The 23,336-nt window shown below is 37.2% G+C and overlaps 1 protein-coding gene across 3 annotated transcripts in view; it reads right to left on the minus strand.

The window, feature by feature from the left end:
* Positions 1–23,336, minus strand: part of Archease (protein archease) — a 95,822-nt gene that overhangs the window by 45,018 nt on the left and 27,468 nt on the right. For all 3 annotated transcript variants that reach the window (XM_067158116.2, XM_068230245.1, XM_067158115.2), the window contains exon 3: positions 1,116–1,320. In XM_067158116.2, the coding sequence (XP_067014217.2) occupies positions 1,116–1,320 (205 nt within the window). The remainder of the gene's footprint in view (positions 1–1,115; positions 1,321–23,336) is intronic.

Genomic DNA, 23,336 nt, shown 5'->3' on the forward strand with positions numbered 1-23,336 from the left:
ACAAAGACTTCCTTGTACATGTCACCTTATGTAGTATACCTTAGTTGAGAGGGATACAATGTTGACATATTCCACTTCTATACTGAGCAACAGTCAACATGAACACAGCTTGTTAATATTGATGCTTTCATGGCCCGTACTTTTAGACATGATATAGGCTAGGCGAAGCAAAGTTCTCTGCGAAACGTAAAGAGTTTCACCTCGTTTTCTTGACCCGGCATAAGCCCAAAAGCCTATATCATATTTATATGAACACAGCTTGTACTCTCAGCGTTCCTATGTCAACTATGCTTTATTTACGTATTGTAGAGCCATCTAATGGAACCCAACAGAACACCTTCCCTACTTTACAATATTCGCAAGAATTTCGGTTCTCATTCTTGAATGTTAACAAGACTTTATGACGGTTTGTTTGTAAACCTTAGTCATTACTCATCCATCTACTGAATTTTGATATTTTACCACAGAAGACAGTGAAAGGGGTTTTGATGAACTAATGACCAACTTAAATAATATAAATGAAGTAACGAGATTGATAATGATATAGGAAGGGGTAATGCCTCAGTATCTAGGGCGCCAGTGGTAATAACACCATGATTTACCTGAGTTCCCATTTAATGACTGATTTTAAGCTGTGGTTGTACAGTTAATATTCTTCACAAATATAACTGGATTTCATATAAGATTGTTTTGTATTGTTTACTTATTACAGCAGTTCACGCTGCAAAAATTAAACAGGAGTTAAGCAGGAAGCAGTGGGTAAAGATAGTGGAATTCAAATGGTTAAGGGCCCACTAACAGCCCAATTAACTACAGAATTAAATTTCTCTGACCCTTCCAAGTAGTCTCTTGCCTAGAAAGACTTCAAAGGTTGAAAGTAACTACAATGTTCACACACCCTTTCATAGATTTTCACCCCACTAATTCCAGTGATAAGTCTGCTTTTCTAATTCACGTGATAAAATCAGTCTAACGGCAAGTGTTTTCCATTTCCCCACCTTCTAGACAAACATTGTGATGTGGCATGGAAACCTTTTCTGCTGTCTGACAACAGTTTCTCCCTAAGATCCCCGGAGTTAAAGAAACCTGTTAGTCTGAATGTCAACACTGCTTACCCTAACTATGAAGTAGGGGTCATCGCAGAAGAGGAAGAGGTTCTCATCCAAGAAGTGGAACAGCAAACCGAGGAGATCATCACCTTGGGCCTCAATTTCTTTTACCTCTTTGATCTCCACAGTTTCTATTTCTGTCATGTACGCAAACATGGCCATCGCACACTGCTCAAATGCTTCTTCCAATGTGTCACCCCATGCGTGAAGTCTGAAACAAAAAATAAACTCTGTTACCCATAAGCACATCTTCACGTACGGAGAGATATTTAAGAGCTGGGTATTGGGTCATCAGAAAAAGAAAGGTTTCAATTACAGTAAACTACATCAGGGATGGAAAAAACCCAAAAACCTGGTCAATATGACATAGAAAAAAGTGAATAGGCACTTAAAATATTCTAACTGTAATTACTTAATTCCAGTCTGAGGGCAACACAGTGTTTTCAAGATTTCTTTCCAATCTAGAAATAACATAAAAATGTAATTCGGTGACTTTTAAAAATCTTGACAGTAAAATTATGAAAAAACTAACTGTGCTTCAATATTTCAAAAACGAAGAGCTGATTTTTGTTTACAATTGGCTTTACGTCGCACTGACACAGATAGGTCTTATGGCGATGATGGCTAGCAAACAGCTAGGGGTGGGAAGGAAGTGGCCATGACCTTAATTAAGATACAGCCTGATGTGAAAATGGGGAACCACGGAAAACCATTTTCAGGGCTGCCAACAGTGCAGTTCGAACCCACCATCTTCCGAATGGAAGCTCACAGTTGCTGTGCAACCCTACCCGCATGCCCACTTGCTCAGTAGAGCTGAATTTATTGGCTGCTTATTTCTAGTCGAAACTGGCTTCTTAAGATAAGAAATATATGTTGAAAGATATAATGGATGGACAATGGCACAAATTTAAACTGTGGAGAATCCATCACTACATACCTTAATCTACTTGCCAAAGTTGTTTCTATGAACGAAAGATTTTCTTCGCTCATGAAACTCTTCAGCATTGTTGCAAAATTGCCAATGTGTAAGGCGGTTTAAAACTGAGAATTTATTCAAAAAAACTCTTCCGAGTACTTCACTGCAAACAGATGGAATGAAACATGATCCCCAGCAAGGCAATGGTATATTCAAAGGGATAGGCGATACACACGATAGTAGAAGTGAATAAGGAGGAAGAAAACAGTGGTGACATGAGTTTGAACTTGTTAATACTATATAGGTCAGAAAATGGATTTAATTTTTTAAGATTTTAATAACAGCAACGCTAAGACCGTCGTGATGAAGACACATAGAGGAGATGATGAATCAAAAATTATATTAAATGACACCAAACTGAACAACGTTCTAAATTTTAAGTACTTGGGTATTATAGAATCAACAGACAACCTTGCAAAATATGAGGTGGACAATCAAATGAGCAAAACAACACAATTTTACCACCAAATAAGACAACTGCTATGGGATAAGCACATACCACTGAAAGCTAAGACGACGCCATATAAATCCTATTATACCCCCCATCCCCATATATAGCCTGCAAACTGCCACGTTAAAAAGGCAACACAACTCAAAACTCGAGGCTGCAGAAATGAAGTATCTACGCACCACAGTCCAGGAGACCAGCAACGACAAGATAGGAACGCGAAGAGGTGGGAACAAGAAACTCTACCACAAAAGATCCAGAACGCAAGACTAAAGTGGTTTGGCTACATAAAACTGATGAATGCCAGCAGAACTGCAAGAAGGGAACATGAAAGAGAAGTAAAAAAGACCAGTGGGCAGACACACAGAAAAATGGGCCAATTTAGTTTAGAGAGGTGTCGAGGAGAGAAGAGGATAGGGAGAAAGTTACAAGAGAAGAGTAGTTCATGAACAAAGATGGAGAGGGCTCATATACCACACCCAGGCGACTGGAGCTGATCAACAATAATGATGATGATGATGCCTGGGACCTAGATTTTTTCTGATTTGTCCAAGCCTTAAATGTGCCTGCAATTTCTGCTTCCTTGATTACTCAAAAGCCTATCAAAGGGTAGAGAAAGGTCCAACTATTAAATACCATTAGCATAATGTAGTGTCCTATATAATTGGTACTAGTTTTGACCCTACATACACTGGGTTATTTTCAGCCATGATCTAATTGGAGCAGATAGGGACGGGTAGGTAGGGATGAACTGACTGGTGGACTTAACGTGTCTTTTGTGTTTATACTTTGCATATACATGAATAATTATATCACACAGAATATTAGGTTTTAGGTTTATTCCTATATACGCAAAGTAAAAACAGGAAAGAAGACACACCTACCTACCCCCACCCCCCCCCCCCCCCTCTAACCCCTGCCATCATAAGCTATATTCCTGTTCCCTCTTAACAGTCAGTCTGGTATTGGTGTCCGTGCCAAGTGCACACAATTTACGAGGATCATAGGGGCGAGTCTAATATAGCTGTATATTAACCTCGATCTTCTAGCTTTCCTCCTTTTCTCAACAATTTACTTCAAATATTTTCTTTTCAGACATTCACTTCAAACCAAATTAAACAACATATCACTTCATCTGATGAAAAGGAATACTTATTCAAGTTATGTTCCCCTTCAAGCTACATAAAAACCATTACTCATGTTACTATTCAACAAAACAATTTATAAATGAAATGGTTCAACCATACAGATAAGGAATACACTCTGCCAGATCAACTCAAGTACATTTGGTTTCTATAAGAACGACGACATGGTTCAACACCATTGCAAGTAATCAACTTAATTTTCCGTATCAAAATTTAATCACTAAGCTTTACAATATTTAAAATTCTTCCACCGTTTTGATACTTTTTTTGCCTTTTCGCAAATTTTTTATTTGTCAACAGTACATGTTTCGTTCCTTATTTAGGAACATCCTCAGCTGTTATTGTAGCTTAGGTGAAATGCTAAGATTTTAAACACGTTAATTTGCAGGTACATTGATTCACTTAAAAACTACTAAAAATACCAATTAAATTAAATGATATTAAAAACAGTGTAGGGGTTAGTGTGTTAATGATATGAGAACGGATGATTACATAGTTGGTCAGCTTAAGAACTATGTCTATTCATTTGAATAGTTGTTAAAAATTTCATTTTGTTACATTAAAATGTCTGTTTGCGGTTAAAAGTTTAAAAAAATGTCTGACTTCGTAACACTGTTCAAATTATTGAATGTTTTATCTTCTGTTCCTTCCAGGTAAGTTGTTATATATTATGAGTTTGCTTATGGTGCCTTTGATTGAGTCTAATGTGGAACTTTGAAGCTGATTGCTGATCAATTTTTGTGAAGGGAGCTTCGTTTCAATTTCTGAAATGAAATAAAATAAGGAAATGGGAATTTGTTTAAAAAAAAAAAAAATTGTCTTTACATAATAACTAAATGTATAAAAAAGTTCTTTACCTTGCTATTGTTTGACTTCAATTCTACTGTGACCCTGGAGGGACGTTTGTTGCTGCTTTGCGTCTTGTATAGTAATGGTGTGTGTGTTCCGTTGTATGCTCCTCCTTACGGGGAGGCAAGGTTGCAGAGAGGGGAGGGGGCGTGTCGGTTACTGTCACAGCATCAACTTTAAAAGGGCTAGGGAGAGGGGATGTACAAAATGGCGGAGTTTCGGTCTTATTTATCCTCTTACTATTTGTATTGCGTCTTTTGCCTAAAATTTCAAGACTTGATAGTGTTTTCAAATATAGGGTTTCTAATGTCAATAGTTTCATTTAGGTTATTGTCCCGATTGCTTTTTTGTTCTAAATAAATGTATAGATTTTCTAATGTATTAAGGAGAGCTCCTTTGTTTATTTTATGCAATATAGTTAAATCCTGCTCTATGGATGTGAATTGATGTCCGGTTGAACTCATGTGTTGGCCCATTGCGGAAATTTTTTGTGTCTTTCAGCGTTGACACGCTCCTGGTAAATTCAAACAGAAATTACAAACTAACCTAAAACCCGAAACAAAAAAGAAAGACAAATACGCCAAGTTCACGTTCAATAACCCTAACTTATACACAGTAACCAATTTGTTTAGAAAATATAAGATCGCATATTCAACCAGCAATAACACAAAGCATAAATTATTTAATTACAATAGTGTTAATTCTCTAGGAAAAAACAAACATTCTGAATCAGGAGTTTATAAATTGAAGTGTCACCAATGTAAAAAAAGTTATGTCGGACAAACAGGGCGCAGTTTTACTGTAAGATACCAGGAGCATGTCAACGCTGAAAGACATAAAAAAAATTCTGCGATGGGCCAACACATGAGTTCAACCGGACATCAATTCACAACCATAGAGCAGGATTTAACTATATTGCATAAAATAAACAAAGGAGCTCTCATTAATACATTAGAAAATCTATACATTTATTTAGAACAAAAAAGCAATCAGGACAATAACCTAAATGAAACTATTGACATTAGAAACCCTATATTTGAAAACACTATCAAGTCTTGAAATTTTAGGCAAAAACTCCGCCGTTTTGTACATCCCCTCTCCCTAGCCCTTCTAAAGTTGATGCCGTGACAGTAACCGAAACGCCCCCTCCCCTCTCCGCAACCTTGCCTCCCCGTAAGAAGGAGCATACAACGGAACGCACACACCATTACTATACAAGACGCAAAGCAGCAACAAACGTCCCTCCAGGGTCACAGTAGAATTGGAGTCTAGCAATAGCAAGGTAAAGAACTTTTTTATACATTTAGTTATTACGTAAAGACAAATGTTTTTTTTTAAACAAATTCCCATTTCCTTATTTTATTTCATTTCAGAAATTGAAACGAAGCTCCCTTCACAAAAATTGATCAGCAATCAACTTCAAAGTTCCACATTAGACTCAATCAAAGGCACCATAAGCAAACTCATAATATATAACAACTTACCTGGAAGGAACAGAAGATAAAACATTCAATAATTTGAACAGTGTTACGAAGTCAGACATTTTTTTAAACTTTTAACCACAGACAGACATTTTAATGTAACAAAATGAAATTTTTAACAACTATTCAAATGAATAGACATAGTTTTTAAGCTGACCAACTATGTAATCATCCGTTCTCATATCATTAACACACTAACCCCTACATTGTTTTTAATATCATTTAATTTAATTGGTATTTTTAGTAGTTTTTAAGTGAATCAATGTACCTGCAAATTAACGTGTTTAAAATCTTAGCATTTCACCTAAGCTACAATAACAGCTGAGGATGTTCCTAAATAAGGAACGAAACATGTACTGTTGACAAATAAAAAATTTGCCAAAAGGCAAAAAAGTATCAAAACGGTGGAAGAATTTTAAATATTGTAAAACTTAGTGGTTCAACACCAACCGCAGTAGTTTTGATGTGTCATTTGGTTTCAATGTTAAATGTGTAGTCAGACTTCATCAATGTTTTAGACTTAGATTTTAAATTAAGACATACCAAATTATTTTCTTTATTATTGCCTGCATGTTTTCCAATTAGATCATGGCTGAAGATGATACTTTGCATATATATGAATAATTATATCAAACAGAATATTAGGTTTTAGGTTTATTCCTATATACGCAAAGTAAAAACAGGAAAGAAGACACACCTACCTACTCACCCCTCCTCACCCCCCCCCCCCCCCCACCTCCAACACCTGCCATCATAAGCTAGTACCAATTATATAGGACACTATATTAAGCTAATGGTATTGAATAGGTGGACCTCTCTCTACCTTTTGATAATGATCAGCTGTCAATACAGACCATAATGAAATTCATGACTTATGAATACTCGAAAGCCTTCAATAATGTTCATTGGAACAGTCTTTGGCAAGTGCTTGAGGAAATGGCAGTACCAAGTCATCTTATACAACTGATAAAATCATTCCATATACCAACAACAAGACAAATCTTCATGGGAAGTTACACTACCCAGCATGATTTTTGCGGCGAGGCATCTGATACATGATTTTAACTAAATAAGGTCTCCTGATTTCAGAAATGTCATTGGTTCTATTGTATCACATCTAGTTTTCATGATATTTGCCATTTACTGTCTGAAAATGTGTAACTGCGGCACAGTGCTGCATTGTGATAACGGCGAATCGGGTGTTTGTGGATTCCTACAAGAGGAGCTTAAAGGCTGTACTACTTCATAACGGAAACATTCTAGCTTCGATTCCTGTGGCACATTTGGTTTCACTAAAAGAAAATTACAATATATCACAATGCAAACTGTTTTAGATAAAATCAAGTATCATGAGCATTGGTGGGATGTGTGTAGTGACTTGAAGGTGTGTGGTATTGTATTAGGATAACAAGCAGGCTTGTTATTTATGTGAATGGGGCAGCAGAGCTAGGGACAAACACTGGTCTACACAAACTGGGGCAAATATTCATTTATAGGAAGGGGAGTTAGGGACTGGAATAACTTACCAAGGGAGACGTTCAATAAATTTCCAATTTCTTTGAAATCATTTAGGAAAAGGCTAGGAAAGCAACAGATAGGGAATCTGCCACCTGGGCGACTGCCCTAAATGCAGATCAGTATTCATTCATTCCTGGCCCAAGAGACAAGTTTTGACACTTGGTGTGAAAAATGTTACAAATGTTACAAATGCTTCATTAGTTGACCCACAAAAAATTATTTTGCCAACGCTACACATCAAACTGGGAATCATGAAGCAGTTCGTTAAGGCCTTGGACAAAAGTAGCCTCTGTTTCAAGTACATTGCAAACAAATTTCCACATTTGTCTGATGCAAAAGTCAAGGAAGGCATTTTTAATGGACCACAAATTATAAAGCCTATGAAAGACAGAAACTTTGAACAGACGATGAATGCCATGGAACTTGATGCATGGAATTCAATAAGAGATGCCATAATGAAGTTCCTAGGAAATGTAAAGGATGAACAATACGAAACAATAGTGAAAACGATGTTGGGTGATATGAAAGAGTTGCGTAGAATGAGTCTGAAACTGCACATTCTCATCTCGATCAATTTCCGAAAAATCTTGGGGCTGTTAATGAAGAGATGGGAGAGAGGTTCCATCAGGACATCAAGGAGGCATAAAGATGATACCGGGGAGGTGGGATGAACCAATGATGGACGACTACTGTTGGTGTTTGAAAAGAAAAGACAAACTTTGATGCAGTCAGACGCTGGGGAGCCAAGCGTTCATGTAGGACTGTTAACCCTTTCGCACTCCGCGCCGATCTATCGGCGCGAGAGGGTATGGCGAAAAAGCTCACGGCGCCGATACATCGGCTTTATCTTATTTACGGATTTTGGTCATTTGCGTAGCTGTTAAATCATAACAGTTAATCGTGACGGTACATTAAAGCGTTGAATTTGCGTTTAACTCAGCAGATATATCCACCAGCCCTACAAAATATTTTTATTTTCGACAAATGAAATCTGTTGACCGTGAATGTTTATGTTGTGGTTATTTGAAGTCGTTATTGTGTGGATCTATTTTGATTGGCTTATGAATACAACAAGTTGATCTTGCTATGAGTTTTCTTTATAGTTTATTTCGTTTCTTTGGTATATCATGTGTTCGATGCACTTCGTTAACTACAATTTTACTCCTTTTCATAACTCCGTTGTTGCATGTGCTTGCGTCATCTTTTTATAGTAATGGCTAGGCCATATTCAAGGCTGAATGAGGCCCATATCCATGAATTTTCAAATGATTTAGACAGTAATAATGACCTTCTTTTGCCGAAAGTGATTCCCGTTATGTGGGAAGTGACACGGTCGTAACTGCTCACCGTGCATCGGACCGCGAGGCCCTGACATCGATGACCGTTACATGTACACTGAATAACTTTGTGCAATGCTTCATGAGTGAATTGCAGCACACACATCATAATGATATCAAATTATTTAGAATTAAATGTTCTTTCATCCACGTCTAAGAGTAAAGAAGGAAGACGCAACAATGTCTAATTTTTCTGTCATTGAAAACAATAATTTTTAAAAATTTATTTTCGAAATTTAATAATTTTTTGGGGCTTAACCAATAACAATACGTCCAAGGTATATTCATTTCTGAAATGCTCATAGTTTCCTGTATTAGTGTGATTTATTTTATTTTAATGTGTGTTAAACTCTTTACGTGTTGAATTTTTGTAATTTGCTTTGGAAAATCACAAAAATTGGTCCGAGTGTCTTCGAGCAAACATCTGCATATTGGCTGAGTGCCAAAGGGTTAAAGTTTATTTTGTTCACATTTATGAATTCATACAGATACTGAATAAAAGTTACATTGTTTGCTTGTAAATCACGTTTAATTGTAAAAAAATGCTTTCATTGCCTCCGAGTTGTTTATGTGTTTTTGTGTAAATCAGTATTATATTACAATAAATGCAAAATATTTCATTGTAATTTTATACTCAATAATTATTCATTGTATATAATAACTCAAGACAATATTCAACTATTTCAAAATATATATAATACAAACAAATATAGATATTTCCAAAATTATCAACATTTTTCAGTACTTTTTAAATGCAATATTCAGGTCGATCTCTTATTTTGATATACCTATTGCGAGAAAACGTGACGTGTCTACCGCACCATATCATTTTATGGTACGTTTACTTTTTCTGGTGTCTTCACGTTCCTAGCAAACTCTAGTATCTATGAACTATTACTCTTTCCCATCATGTGTCGTTACCACTATGTAATTCTTCTCTATTCTGACAGATGGTGTCTTATACGATAGGATAGGTCAAAGCATTTCTTTTTGCCCCGTCTTGTTGGATTATCTTTCTGATGGACTTTTTTGAGATCTTTCGACTTGAGAAGAAGGAAGGATTCGATTTTCAAGTCGCCTTTATGGCTTATAAAAGATATTTTAAGAAATTCAAGATTTGTACACATCTCAACCTTTTGAGTATGCTGTTTGTTTATATAATCGAGGTATTTGTTTTTCTTTAATCTTCTTTCAGTTGGGTTAGAAAGGCTTCCCTCATAACGTGTTTTTCTGATTTTTTCGTGTGTTAACCTTGATTTTCTTTTATTGATCCGCTATGTTTATTTTGAGAATAGAAGGTAACACGGATTCATTCATGTGTGTATGAGTTTGTTTGCTGTGTGCGACCGAGACCTTTTACCCATGTCGCTTTATTAACATTCCGCTTGAGCTCATGTCGTATTATTTTATCGCGTGTTCTGTATAATTCATATCCATTTCATTGATCTGGTATGAATTCAAGCTAACTACGCGATTTGCCTGCTTCTGTGTGTTTTGGTGTTGGAGACACTCCGTCTCTTTTGATGGACCACTTTCTGGTTCATTGTCTGAGCTCGAGAGCGGTTGTTTATTTATGTTCTGTACGTCGACGCTCTTATGCGCCCCTTTATTTGCAACAACCTAACCTCTTGTTCTCTGTGTGAGCGTGGGTGGTTCCGACTTTTGATTCGTGATACCTTTTGTGCTTAATTTACCTGTTTATTGATCGTTACATATCGCCGTCACTGGCTTTCCTTACTTATTTTCTAGTTTAATATGTTTTATTCCTTGAGGGTTGTCTTTCCATATGTTCTTGTTGTGTTGCGTGAAACCATGGTAACCGCCCTTTTTCCTTTTTCTCTCTGGTTGAATTTTAAGAGCTCGGTGCACCTTTCCCTCTTCTGCATTTTATGCTCCTTTTACTTAATGTTATTGTATTCTCGGAGGATGTGATTTTTTATTGTTGAGAGTCTTGATGCCTTGACGGTGGAATCGAATGAGAGTACGTTATGATATGAGGCTATTACTCTCTAATCTTATGACTGCCTTGACCTGACGTGCTATAAAGAAATGTTTTGTACCGTCTAAATTCATATGCTTCAGCTAATTTATATAGATGCCATATCTTTATGCTAAACTTTGTTCCACATCCTTTACGAAGGTAAGCGTTTGTGAAAGTACTATTACCATTGAGTCTGGTGTATTTTAATCCCGGGCCACATATTATTTACATTACCCATTTGATTTTTGGCCCCCTTGTTTTACTTATACTATTTTCTTTTGATTTTCTCTCCATAATAAATGTATGATCTTATCCTTATCATCGTTATGTTTTTTTCTTTGCGTCTCTTATATGTCTCTTTTATCTGTAAGAGGCCCGAGTCCAGTTCCTAGCAGTTTTTTTCCCCGCTAGTTTTGACCAAATCCACTGCACTGGGTTTTCATCGTATCCTTAGTGTCAGTTCACGTGACACGCAGAAACAGACAACGGATTCGTGTTCAGCGACCCAAAATTAGTTAAGATCACCTATCACACCGCTTGCCGCAAGAAAAAAGTTTGAAAATGCTGGGTTGTGTTATCAGAGCCATTTAAGATTGGAGATGATGTTGGACAGGGATATGTTCTGTCACCAATCCTTTTCAAGATCTATGGGGAAATGATCATCAGAAAAGGCAGGTGGGGTTCAAACAGACGGCAAGACAACCTCCAAGCACCGCTATGCAGCCGATACTACACTGCTAGCTACTTCACAAGGAAGAGCTGGCAGAACTTTTACAACGCCCGAGAAGTTCAGTAAGGAAGCATGCCTTAAATTAAACCAATCAAATGTTACCTGATAGTAGCAATCAATCAATCAATCACTCACTACCGATCTGCATTTAGGGTAGTCACCCAGGTGGCAGATTCCGTATCTGTTGTTTTCCTAGCCTTTTCTTAAATGATTCCAAAGAAATAGCGGAGAGACATGGTGCACTACCTCATTCCTTCAAACTTATATAGGACAGACATCTCAAAGTGTGGCCTACCTAAAAGAATGCATTTCCAGTACGGGAAACTGTGGAGTAAGTACGAGTAAAAATGCACTGTTTAGTCTAACTACAGAAAGATCATCATATTCAGGGCACGGCAAATCCTGGGCGCCAGGTCGCCATGGCGCCTAAAATTCTTTGGCGACTTATTTTTCGAGCCCTTTATATGTTTAATTCCCGGTTTGGCGTTGCAGAACTACTGCAAAGCGTATGTAATAATACACAAGCCCTAGACACTCAACGCAATTTCTGCTTTGATATTAATGTTGTTAACATTTTAAATAATAATTGAAACCGCATTATAAAAGCTTTTAAAGAAAAATTAATGTCCAGCGCGAACGTTTGGGTGTCAAGGAAACCTCTCGTAAAGAATGTATTACCGACAGAAATAACTCAAATATTCTTCTTGTGTGATGCTCCTTTACTATCAAAATAGACTTGTTTGCTATTAAATTATTTATTGCTACAGAGCTGCTATTGTACAGTGAAACAGTACATACTCTTGCAGAATTTAGTTGTGTGTTAACAGGATATGAAGCTATGTGCATGGACACAAAAGGCAAAATAAATAATTAACTTAATGTTATTGGCTTTACGGTCCAATAACTACTTTTACGGTTTTCATAGATACCAACGTGCTGGAATTTAGTCCTGCAGGAGCAGTTTTACGTGCCACTAAATCTACCGTCCTAGCGTATTTGAGCATCTTCAAATATCACTGGACTGAGCCAGCATCGAACCTGCTTAGTTGAGATCAGAAGGCAAGCATCTCAGCCGTCTGAGCCACTCAGCCCAGCAAAAGGCAAAATAAGGATGACTTGTAAAGTATGGGTTGTTCCTTGTATCTTTTTTTAAATGGGTAGATAATGTTTAAATTTTAAGTTATTAATCCTTTAACACAACAGACTAATACAAACAAAGGAATTGTGCAATCTGGTGTTGTTGATGACAATATTCACTTTGCTATTTACATTTTACAAGTTTCTCAGAATAGCATTCAAATATAGGCTAAGTATAACAGCCAAAGAAATCAGAAGGGTTAAGAGAAATTATCACAAAGAATCATTAAACGCCATAGATGAAGCATTCATACAACATAAGACGAGGGATTTTTATAAAACGTTTCGACAATACCAATCAAACTATACTCCACCAACACTTATGATGAGAAATACAAATGGAAAACTGGCACATAGTAACCAAGAGAAAGCAGAAATTTTAGTTCAATACTTTCAAGAATTACTTAATAGCAAAGAACCAACACAATACCTAGAGTATGACCTTCATTCAAAAAATAAAACACCAATAGAAAAGGTTATACCACCAGATTACAATGAAGTGTTGAAAGCCATCAATTCACTTAAAAATTACAAAGCTTCAGGGGAGAATCAACTAACTGCAGAAATATGGAAGAATGCTAATACACAAACCATTCAGAATTTACATAAATACCTCATAGACATTTGCAATACTGAAAAAATGCCCGAAGAGTGGAATATGGCGATAATACACCCTTTACATAAAAAAGGTGATAGATCAGATCTCAACAATTATCGGGGGATATCACTGCTGGATATCACAAAAATTTTTCAAAGTTATTATACATGAGAATTCAAGAACAACTTGGCTGTGAACTTGGAGAATACCAAGGAGGCTTTCGTCCAGGGAGAAGTTGTCCAGATCAAATTATCAGTTTAAAGTGGATTATGAAGCATCATAGGGTTAGAAACAAAAAGTTAGTTATCACTTTTGTTGATTTTAAAAAGGCGTATGATAGTATCCATCGTGAGTCATTATTGAATATCCTAAAAGAATTTGGTTTACATCCAAAACTTATTCGCCTTATTGGAATTACCCTTAAGAACACTAAATCTGAAGTCAGATTTAGAAATGAACTCTCAAAGCCATTTGACATTAATACTGTACTTCGGCAGGGAGATGGACTCTCACCATTATTGTTTAATTGTGTGTTGGAAAAAATCATGCGGGAATGGAATAAGATGTGTCAACCTAACATCAAGATTGGCAGAAAAAATAAGACTCAATTGTTTAGCATTCGCTGATGATCTTGCACTACTTGCTAATGATATGGAAGAAGCTAAATTGCAAATACAAGAACTTAATAACATACCAAGAAAAGTTGGATTGCAAATTTCATATGAAAAAACAGAAATAATGCCAACCTTCCCTGTTACAGCACCAACCATTAACTTAGCCAATACCAAACAAATTAAAATTGTGAATAAGTTTAAATATCTTGGTGAAATTATAACTTGGAACTCCAATGAAAAATCATCAATAGAAAGCAGAACATTTAAGTTTAAAAAAACGCAACGAATTACATGGCCAACGTACAAGAAAAAATCTCTTTCAATAAATGCTAAACTTCAACATTACTGTTCCGTCATTAAACCTGAAGCAACTTATGCTTGTGAAACACTATTTGAATTGAACACCAAAGCAACAACTGATACACTGCTAAAGGTTGACAGAAGGATACTCAGAACAATCATTAATAAAAAACATCAGGTGGACGGACAATGGAGATTATTGCCTAATGCAGTGGTTTATAGGGAAAGTTAATCTATAATAGATACGATGAGAAAAAGAAGAATTGCCTTTTTCTGTCATCTTTCTAGATTAAATGATAATAAGATAATAAAACAACTATTTAATTACTTTTGGAAAAGTAAAACAAAAAAATTATTGGTTTAAAGAAGTTCAGAATGATTTAGAAGAGCTGAATATTACAATGAAACAAATTGAAAATAAAGAAAAAAGGTTTCTCAAGAACAAACAAATAAGATTGTCATTAAAAACTGTACAACACAAACAATATGTCATGTCTGATGAAGAAAGGGCAGCCAGGTCAGACAGAATGAAGAGGTTTTGGGAAAGGAAGATGATGATGCAAGCTAAATCTTCAGTTAATTCTTTGTTAACGTAAATGTATTTGGGTTTGATTTAAGTGCTCCAATGTGGGCGTAAACTATGTAAATAATAAATATAGGCTAAGTATGCAACAATGGGCTAGTTTCATAAATTTGTATACATAGAGGTATGTCTCATTTAGTTCAATGCACTGCTGTCTTTACATTTTCTGATAATCTGTTGCAGTGTATAAAATTACATACCTATTACTACCACGTTTTATGAAGCCAGTATATTAATGATGCAAATACTAGAAAAATTACCCGACTACTAGATTTAAAAACATTTGTCATGGCCTGATCATATTACCAAGGAAACAAAGAAGAAAATTGTAAAAATTTAAAAAGAATCCATTCTGAAGGAGCTAAGGATTGCTTCTACCACATGCCTACTCCCAAACCTACAAAGGGAAATAGTGAAATTTTTCGGCCATGTTATCCAGCGAGACAGCATTGAGAAGCAAATTATCTGGGGCAAAGCTGATGGAAAACGGCCGAGGGGACATGCCCTGAACCGAAACACTGATCAGAACAGTATTTGATGTATATGTCACTTGAAAGAATAATTTACATAATGGACAACCGCGGTATTCCGCGGATTATTGTTCACTGAATTGTGTGAAGGGTAATGACATTCAAAATCAAAACATGTAGTAATAGTAGAACATAACAACCCATACATACTTAATCCTTGTTAGCATTAGATTTTGAGAAAGAACTGAGCAGTATTACAACTATGCTCAAAACACGAAAGGCAAATCTCAGGAATACGGGTCATATACACTCAAGCGAACATGGGAAAATTTTTGTTTAAAGTGTCACAGAGAAAGAGAATTCACTAACGGACTGTACGAGGAACAAAATCTCACATTCCATATAGTAATTTATTTTCTACACTGTTCCTTAAGTTGAATGAACAAGTACTGTAAGGATCAGTAATCTTTAATGGTATCAATACTGTCATGCATATATGGAAGTTTTATTAGAACAATTATATCAAGCTTAACAAGACACTAACTGCATTATAATATGAACAGAAACATTCAATTATCATATCACACTACTTTCTAGGCTTTCAGGAAGCTAAAGCAGCTCCCCGCCGTATATACCGGAATGTGCAGCAAGGTCTGCTCACCTGACACAGAATCTGAATTCAAGAATCAGTGGCAAACTTTGTATACCTTGCCCTGAGTTATGGTCTTTTTTGTCTTGCTATTAAAACATACAGTTGTCCAATACACACTTTGCATGGTTTTATTACTATATGATAGGAGAGTTACAAGCAGTATTCAGAGAAATTTGCATAGCCAGGCTGAGTATTTCAGGCAGAAAAGCACTGGTCTTCTTAGCCCAACTTGGCAGGTTCAATCCTGGCTCACTGTGGTGGTATTTGAAGGCGCTCAGATAGATCAGCCTCATGTCGGTAGATTTACTGGCACGTAAAAGAACTCCGGCAGGACTAAATTCCACCACTCTGGCGTCTCCGAAAATGATAAAAGTAGAGTCAGTGGGATGTCAAATCAGTAACATTATTACTGTCATTTAAAAAAACTTGTTCTGAAAGCACTGAAGTGTACACTTTTATTGGCAAAGTGTATATAAACTAACATGTATTAACTAGCGAGGAATTCTATTCATATTATAAACAGGTAGGTTTCCAACAGGGTAACTGTTTACCCCCACTACCCTTCATTACTGCGATGGATGAGGTAATAAAGCCTCTAAGAAAAGGAAGCTAAAACAAAAATTAATTCGGTCTTTGCTGATGACGCATTGTGGGACGAGTCTGAATCTGAAGTGAAAACGAAGTTAGTTCTTTGGAAGAGAGTGTTTGATAAGATAGGGCTAAATATCAGCAAATAAAATATCAGATTCATGATCAGATGTGTACTGAGCAGCAAAATGAAGTAGCATGGGCATATAAATAAGACCACAAAAATGTATTTTGATCAGAATATTCATCATCCTCCTCCTCATCCTCATTTTCCCATTTCCAGCTGACACCGGGTGGGAGCAAATTAGATTCCTCTCCTCTCTGTTCTGTTGTTCCACCCTCCTTCTCCTGACATGATATTCCAATATTAAACCATTTCTATGATATCGTTTCGCGGTAGCTTGTCCGTGCCTGACCAAGTCATCAGTACACCTAGCGGCACTGCAACTTTTGATGTCAGCTGTTGGTTGGGGTTTGCCTTTCTTGATTCCAATAGTACTTTGACGAGCTCCACATTCCCCCTGATTATCACGAGTGTGAGTGGAGAGTTCCCCAGGTAGAATGCCTCACAATCTGCATTCCCCTCCTCCACCAGCATTTGTAACATCGTCTAAATTAGCATCTGGCCGCATGCATGGAGCATGCAACACGTTCTTACCATTACACTTGCAATTGCCATCATCTGTAAAATCAAAGGCTTTGTCATCTTCACTGTATTCCATCTTTGCCCAAACATTGGGATTGCCCCCGTATTTAGAATGTCCCAGGCAAAAAAACATGGAGGATGGCCTAGAGACATTTGGGAAAAATAAATCTCGAGAAACTTAACTTACAAGTTAAAGAAGCCCCAATTCACGCTGTGATCAATCTCTAGTCAATACAGTTGGAGAAACCCCAATTCACGCTGTGATCAATCTCTAGCCAATGTGTACGCATTTGCATAAACTTTCACCATACAATAGGATAAATCCGATCTTCACTTTGGACGTGTTCTAGTCATTGAGACATTGTAAAATAATTTATTTGCTTCCTTGTTCACAAATTCTAGCTTTTAGTTAATGTACATATTGTAAACTATGTAAATATCACCTAAAACACAACTTTCTAATAAGCATAAGACCATTGTATTTAGCATTAATTTAAGTTTAGTATTAAGTTCCAATGTTAATAGATTTAAAACTTGACCTTAAGATTAGTATTAGACTGAAGATGACCAAAACTAGGGCGAAACATGTCCCTAACTAGTGTTTATAATTCATTTAGAATTTAATCACTACAAAATATAATTGTATTGAATAGGTGGACATAGTAATTTTATTCAAGAAAGAAACTTAACTTACCAGACAGCAACAAAGCAGTAGCAATTTTAGTGAAGTAAGTGAAGTAAGTCTACGAAAAACAGCCACCTGAGCAATTTCTTGGCTTACATTGCCTAAACTGTAGCTCTCTAGTGTAGTATTTAATGTGGTCCAGCATAAACAAGAAACAATTATTGCTTAGACAAAAAACTGCCAACAACTATTGTACAAATTTTCGAGACATTAATTACCACTGTTGAAAAACTTAACCATAATACGTATTTTATTTGATCCTGTATTGACTTGTCTGCATCTATTAAAGAAACTATTATAGTTTTATTTTATTTTCTATCATTATAAGGTGTATTGACAAGGTGGACTCAAAATAAAACTATAATAGTTTCTTTAATAATTACAGTAATTACCATACATAAAAAAGATTTCATAAATGTAACTACTGATGCCATTGCAACAAGCCTGAACAGTACCTCAATCCCTGCTCTCTGTTCCAAAGAGGTATCAGTATGCATTGTCAAATGGCAAAGGAAGCAATGTATCTGATTCTTGTATCTAACTGTAGGTTAAAATAGGTTGTGCCCGATGTTTTATTCAAAATCCTGATCAAGAATACAGCATTAATTATTTTATTTCAAGTTAACCTCTTGCACCACTATTGTATGGCTGATTTAAACGTTCCAGAAGTAATTTTCTGGTCTCAAACCTTCCATAACTTTCGTTATTATATCCCATTCCTCACTACGAATCACATGAAGGTATTCATTCTAGCACATTATCTATTCATCTCATTCAGGAGAGACTGAACTATGTTCCGGCCAAATATTTCCGCAACATCTAATACGTGATGGAGCAGGTGCTGTCCATTCCATCTCGTCCATTTCAAACATGTGTCAAGCTGTCTGGCACAAACTGTACTGAACTGGATAGCATTTATTGCCTTGGTATCATGAAATTTGTTGGTAAAATCGGACCTGCAGAGATTATCATCTTTTTTTTTTTTTAAGTAGTTAGGATGTAACATTATTTTTGGTGAAAATATCTCTCATATAACCTGTGCCTAACCATTTTGACAAACACAAATTTTTCTACTAACTAGTGCCTTGTTGGGCAACAGCCCTCATTCACCGAGAATATTTGAACATACAGCAGAAACCCAATATATATATATATATTTGTAAATCAAGAAAACCAATATGGCTCAGATTCAGATTTAACGCGGTGAAGAGTGTCCCCTACCTAAAAATATTCAGTATTGATGATGATGCTTGTTGTGTTAAGGGGCCTAATATCTAGGACATCGGCCCCTGATGGAACGAAATGAAATGACAAAACAAAAGTTCCAAAATAAAAAATGGCAAGAACAATGAACGGATGGACATGAACCCAAAACAATCAGTGGATCCTACCCAAAAACTACTATAGAGAGATAGCATTACCGACCAAGGAACCACTTCTAAAGCACAATCCTGATGATGATGATGATGATGCTTGCTGTCCAAAGGGGTCCAAAATCCAGGTCAACAGCCCCTCAAAATAGTACTTATCACTAATAAAGTAGAATCATGGTATTTGTCATGTTGTGGTACTAATCAAAAGTAGTGTAGACTCACGGTGTTCCATATATGATGGTACTACTCACAAGTATTGGACGTCGTACAGGTAACGCAGACCTATGGTGTTTCTCACATAATGGCGCCACCCCTAGGCAACGCAAACCGATAGTGTTCCTCACTTAGGTGTACTAATCACAGGCGAGGGTAATCCCGTGGTGTTCCTCACATAGTGGGTACTAAGCACAGGCAACACAGACCCACAGCGCCGCTCATATAGTGGTACTAATCACAGGCAACGCCCAGACCAGTGGTGTTGCTCACGTGGGTACGACTCACGGGTACTGGAAACCTAGTGAACCTCTCTCTGCTGCTGCTAATCACAAACCTATTTTGTACATAATATAGTGGTACTACTCGCAAGTACAGGCAACCCATGGTGTTCCCCACGTGATGGTACGAATCAAAAGTAGTTTCATGGTTCTAATTCAATCATCCTTTGGTCGCCCCTTTTTGTCGCCTCTCACGACAGGCAGGGGGATACTGTGGGTGTATTTTTCGTCTGCGTACCCCACCCGCAGGAGGTAGAGAGAGAGGAGAAAGAAGAAAGAAGGGATCTGTCACTTCGAAAAATGAAGTAATGGACGATGAAAGGCAAGGGCCACAAAGGGCATGAAAATGAAACACTCCCTAAGCCTCGAATGCTCTAATACCGTCGGGGTCGGAAAAGAACAATAGTTGACCAAGAGAGGTCGGACATGATAGACGAAAGTGAGGAGCTTGGCACAAGAAAGTGGAAGCAATGCCAAGACTCAGCTAAGGACCCTGTGGTCGCCAATCCACTCTCCCAAGTTGAGAGCCCCTTGGGCCCCACGTAGTCGCCTCTTACGACAGGCAGGGGATACTGCAGGTGTATTCTACATGTGCATCACCCACCCGTAGGGGGTAATATTCAGTATTTACTAATTAAATTTTTACTTTTGAAAGCCAGGAAAATTAGTCTGCTTAAAAATGCGAATCCACTGAATATCATTTCAAAGATAGTCAACATGGGATCAGAACACACTTTCTCCCAAGACAAGCTGTATATACAGTAGTTCTAGACAGCACATTAATGCCCTGAACTACGGTGGTTGGTATGAAACTTCTTTTACCATGTAGTGTATTGCCATTTCACAACGATAATCACACTAATGCTCAAGCTCAACAATTCTTTCATCCTTTCAAGGCCCTAACCAAAATGAAGCAATACCTATGATGTTCTTAGCCTTGAAGGATGTAGCAATGCATTCCTAGGATATCAAAGAAGCAACTGGAAACAAACAATTCCTGATCTATTTATAGCGTTTGCATTTTTCCGAGTTTTTGCCAAGGCAACCAGTGGTGTTCTCCGAACCAGCAGCAAAGCACTTACTCTACCTCCCCTCATGTCAACAAGTGTAGGTCCAGTATTGTTCAAGGCACATTCCAATATATCAAGGTTAAGCAATAATGCAGGAGCTAAGTATGTCTGCCAATAATTGAATTATAATGGACTTCTACTGTATTTCAATGAAATGGGAAACCAATTTATTAAGACTTGATCCCAAATAAAATCAGCAAAGCAGCGTATGTGGTTACATCTTTCTGTGTATATGACGTTTATGTAAAACAATAAAATTACCGTTTACTTTCAAGAAGTGTATGAAATTCCTGAAACCTAAGAAAAGAAGACATGCGAAACATCAATGTCGCTCCTCAGAATGCCCTCGACTGACAGATGTGGTGACTGGCATGCAAAAAGGCAGATCCTGAAGCAAAGCAGGACTAAGAAGAAAAAAACTAAGGTTGCATTTTGCTGGCCTTCCTTGCATAACGGTACACATCAAAGATAATGTAGATGCAAGCCAATTCAATATTACAATTTAATATATTAAGATTTCCTCCCGATGATAATTTTGAGCGACTATTAAAGACCGGAGCTGTTCTTGTATGACAGGCCTTCAGACAAGGGCGAACAGCGTCTGCCCTGCAAAGTTTGCCATTTGCTTTACGTCGCACCGACACAAATAGGTCTTATGGTGACGATGGGATAGGAAAGGCCTAGAAATGGGAAGGAAGCGGCCATGGCCTTAATTAAGGTACAGCCCCAGCAATTGCCTGGTGTGAAAATGGGAAACCACAGAAAAACATCTTCAGGGCTGCCGACAGTGGGATTCGAACCCACTATCTGCCGATTACTGGATACTGGCTACTGCAGCTATCGAGCTCAGTGCCGTGCAAAGTAAACTGTGTTTAACTGTAGCAGAGGGAAGTGCATTAAGTTGTGCACAATGCAGGTATCTGGAAGACAAGACAAATACCCCACTCTAAAGCCATAGGAATTAACCGTATGCTGTTAAAATATGTCGATTCAGGGCCGGTCTACCATCTGCTGGTAAACTAGATGGCAACTACGCGGGAGGTAAACTACCCAGGAGTGTAAATCAGCTAGTACTTTGCCTTGTGTACTACCACCTCTGCGTAAGCGCTAGGTAGCTACCCGGAGCTAGACACCGATATACGAGGTTGGCTAGACTAATTTTCAGCGACTTCTCACTTTTGACTGAGGTACTATCTATTCCTAAATGCAAGAAGCTCATTTTGATTGTCTTTTTTTTTTTTGCTGTGCTCGCATCTGCCTAAAAGGAGGAGTCATAGAGTTATGGACGATGATTCTTGTCAAGTTCAAAATCAATACCTTATCGGGATTAAAATCTCAAGATTTTACTGTTTATATTTTCTTCTGCCAGTTATAAACTGTCATGTAAGACAGCGTTTTGGAAATTATTCTTGTAGTAGACTGTTCAAAGGGTCACTCCGAAGTAGAAGGTATGCAGGTTCTCTTTGTCTTTTTAATTCAAATTCATTTTCGTTCACTGGCGTTCTTAACTCTTTCACGTGCCTCCATGTATGTTCAAACACACATCTTCCTTATGGACTTATTGCCTTGGAGAATTCTATCTCCATGATCCTCTATTTGCAACTAGCTCTGTGACTTGTTTAGTTTCACATGCTTCTATTTACTGAAAATTTTCATTCTAATGTTTAACTTTATGAAGATAAATTTGGAGGATAAAGATAAAGAACAAATTGGGGTAAATATCCATTCATAGCAAGAGGCATTTGGGAATGGAAATAGTTTCCAATTTGTTTGAAATAATTTACGAGAAGACTAGGTAAACAACTGATAGGGAATCTGCCACCTGGGCGACAGTCCCAGGTCACTGATGACTGGAATTAATCACATCACTTTCTATAAGTAGCGCACATATAAAGGATTTTCCTAGTACACATAATATTGTAAACATTTCACTGAAATGTATTATTAACAAAAAACGTATGAGAAAAGACATAGCCTACAGACAAATACAACAGCTAATTATGAAAATCAAAATATTCCACATAAAGAGGACTCGAACCTGTGTACCTCACATTAGAAAGTGAGAGTGTTAGCCATTACGCTACGAGAACGGTTACGATTACTGAGATACATATGCTCAGTTATTCAGTTATACCTGGTATCTGAAAACTGAAAATTACAATTGGAAAATTAAAGCCCATTTGAGATGATTTCCATATAGCTTTTGATTTTGTATCCATCTAGAGGTTCTTTGCGAAAGCTTGACACATAATATGTGTCCCTGACGCTGTCGATGCAAGAGGCTGATGTGACCGTTGCAACTCAAGGGAAGCATTAATGTTCAAAATCCTGCAATACAATACTGATCACTGTTACACTATCATGCTTTGATCAACATACTAAGCTAATTTATGCTGTATGTCATCAAACATGCAGCTAATAATGTTCAGGTCCCAAAACCTGCCTGGCAGGTAAGTCTTATAGCGCCCTCGAAGTGGCTGATAAATTACGCCTCGGGTAACAACTATTTATGCTGCTGATAGCGCTACGCAGTACTCATCGAACGGAAATAT

The sequence above is a fragment of the Anabrus simplex genome, chromosome 14, assembly GCF_040414725.1.
Source record: "Anabrus simplex isolate iqAnaSimp1 chromosome 14, ASM4041472v1, whole genome shotgun sequence".
Lineage (NCBI taxonomy): Eukaryota > Metazoa > Arthropoda > Insecta > Orthoptera > Tettigoniidae > Anabrus > Anabrus simplex.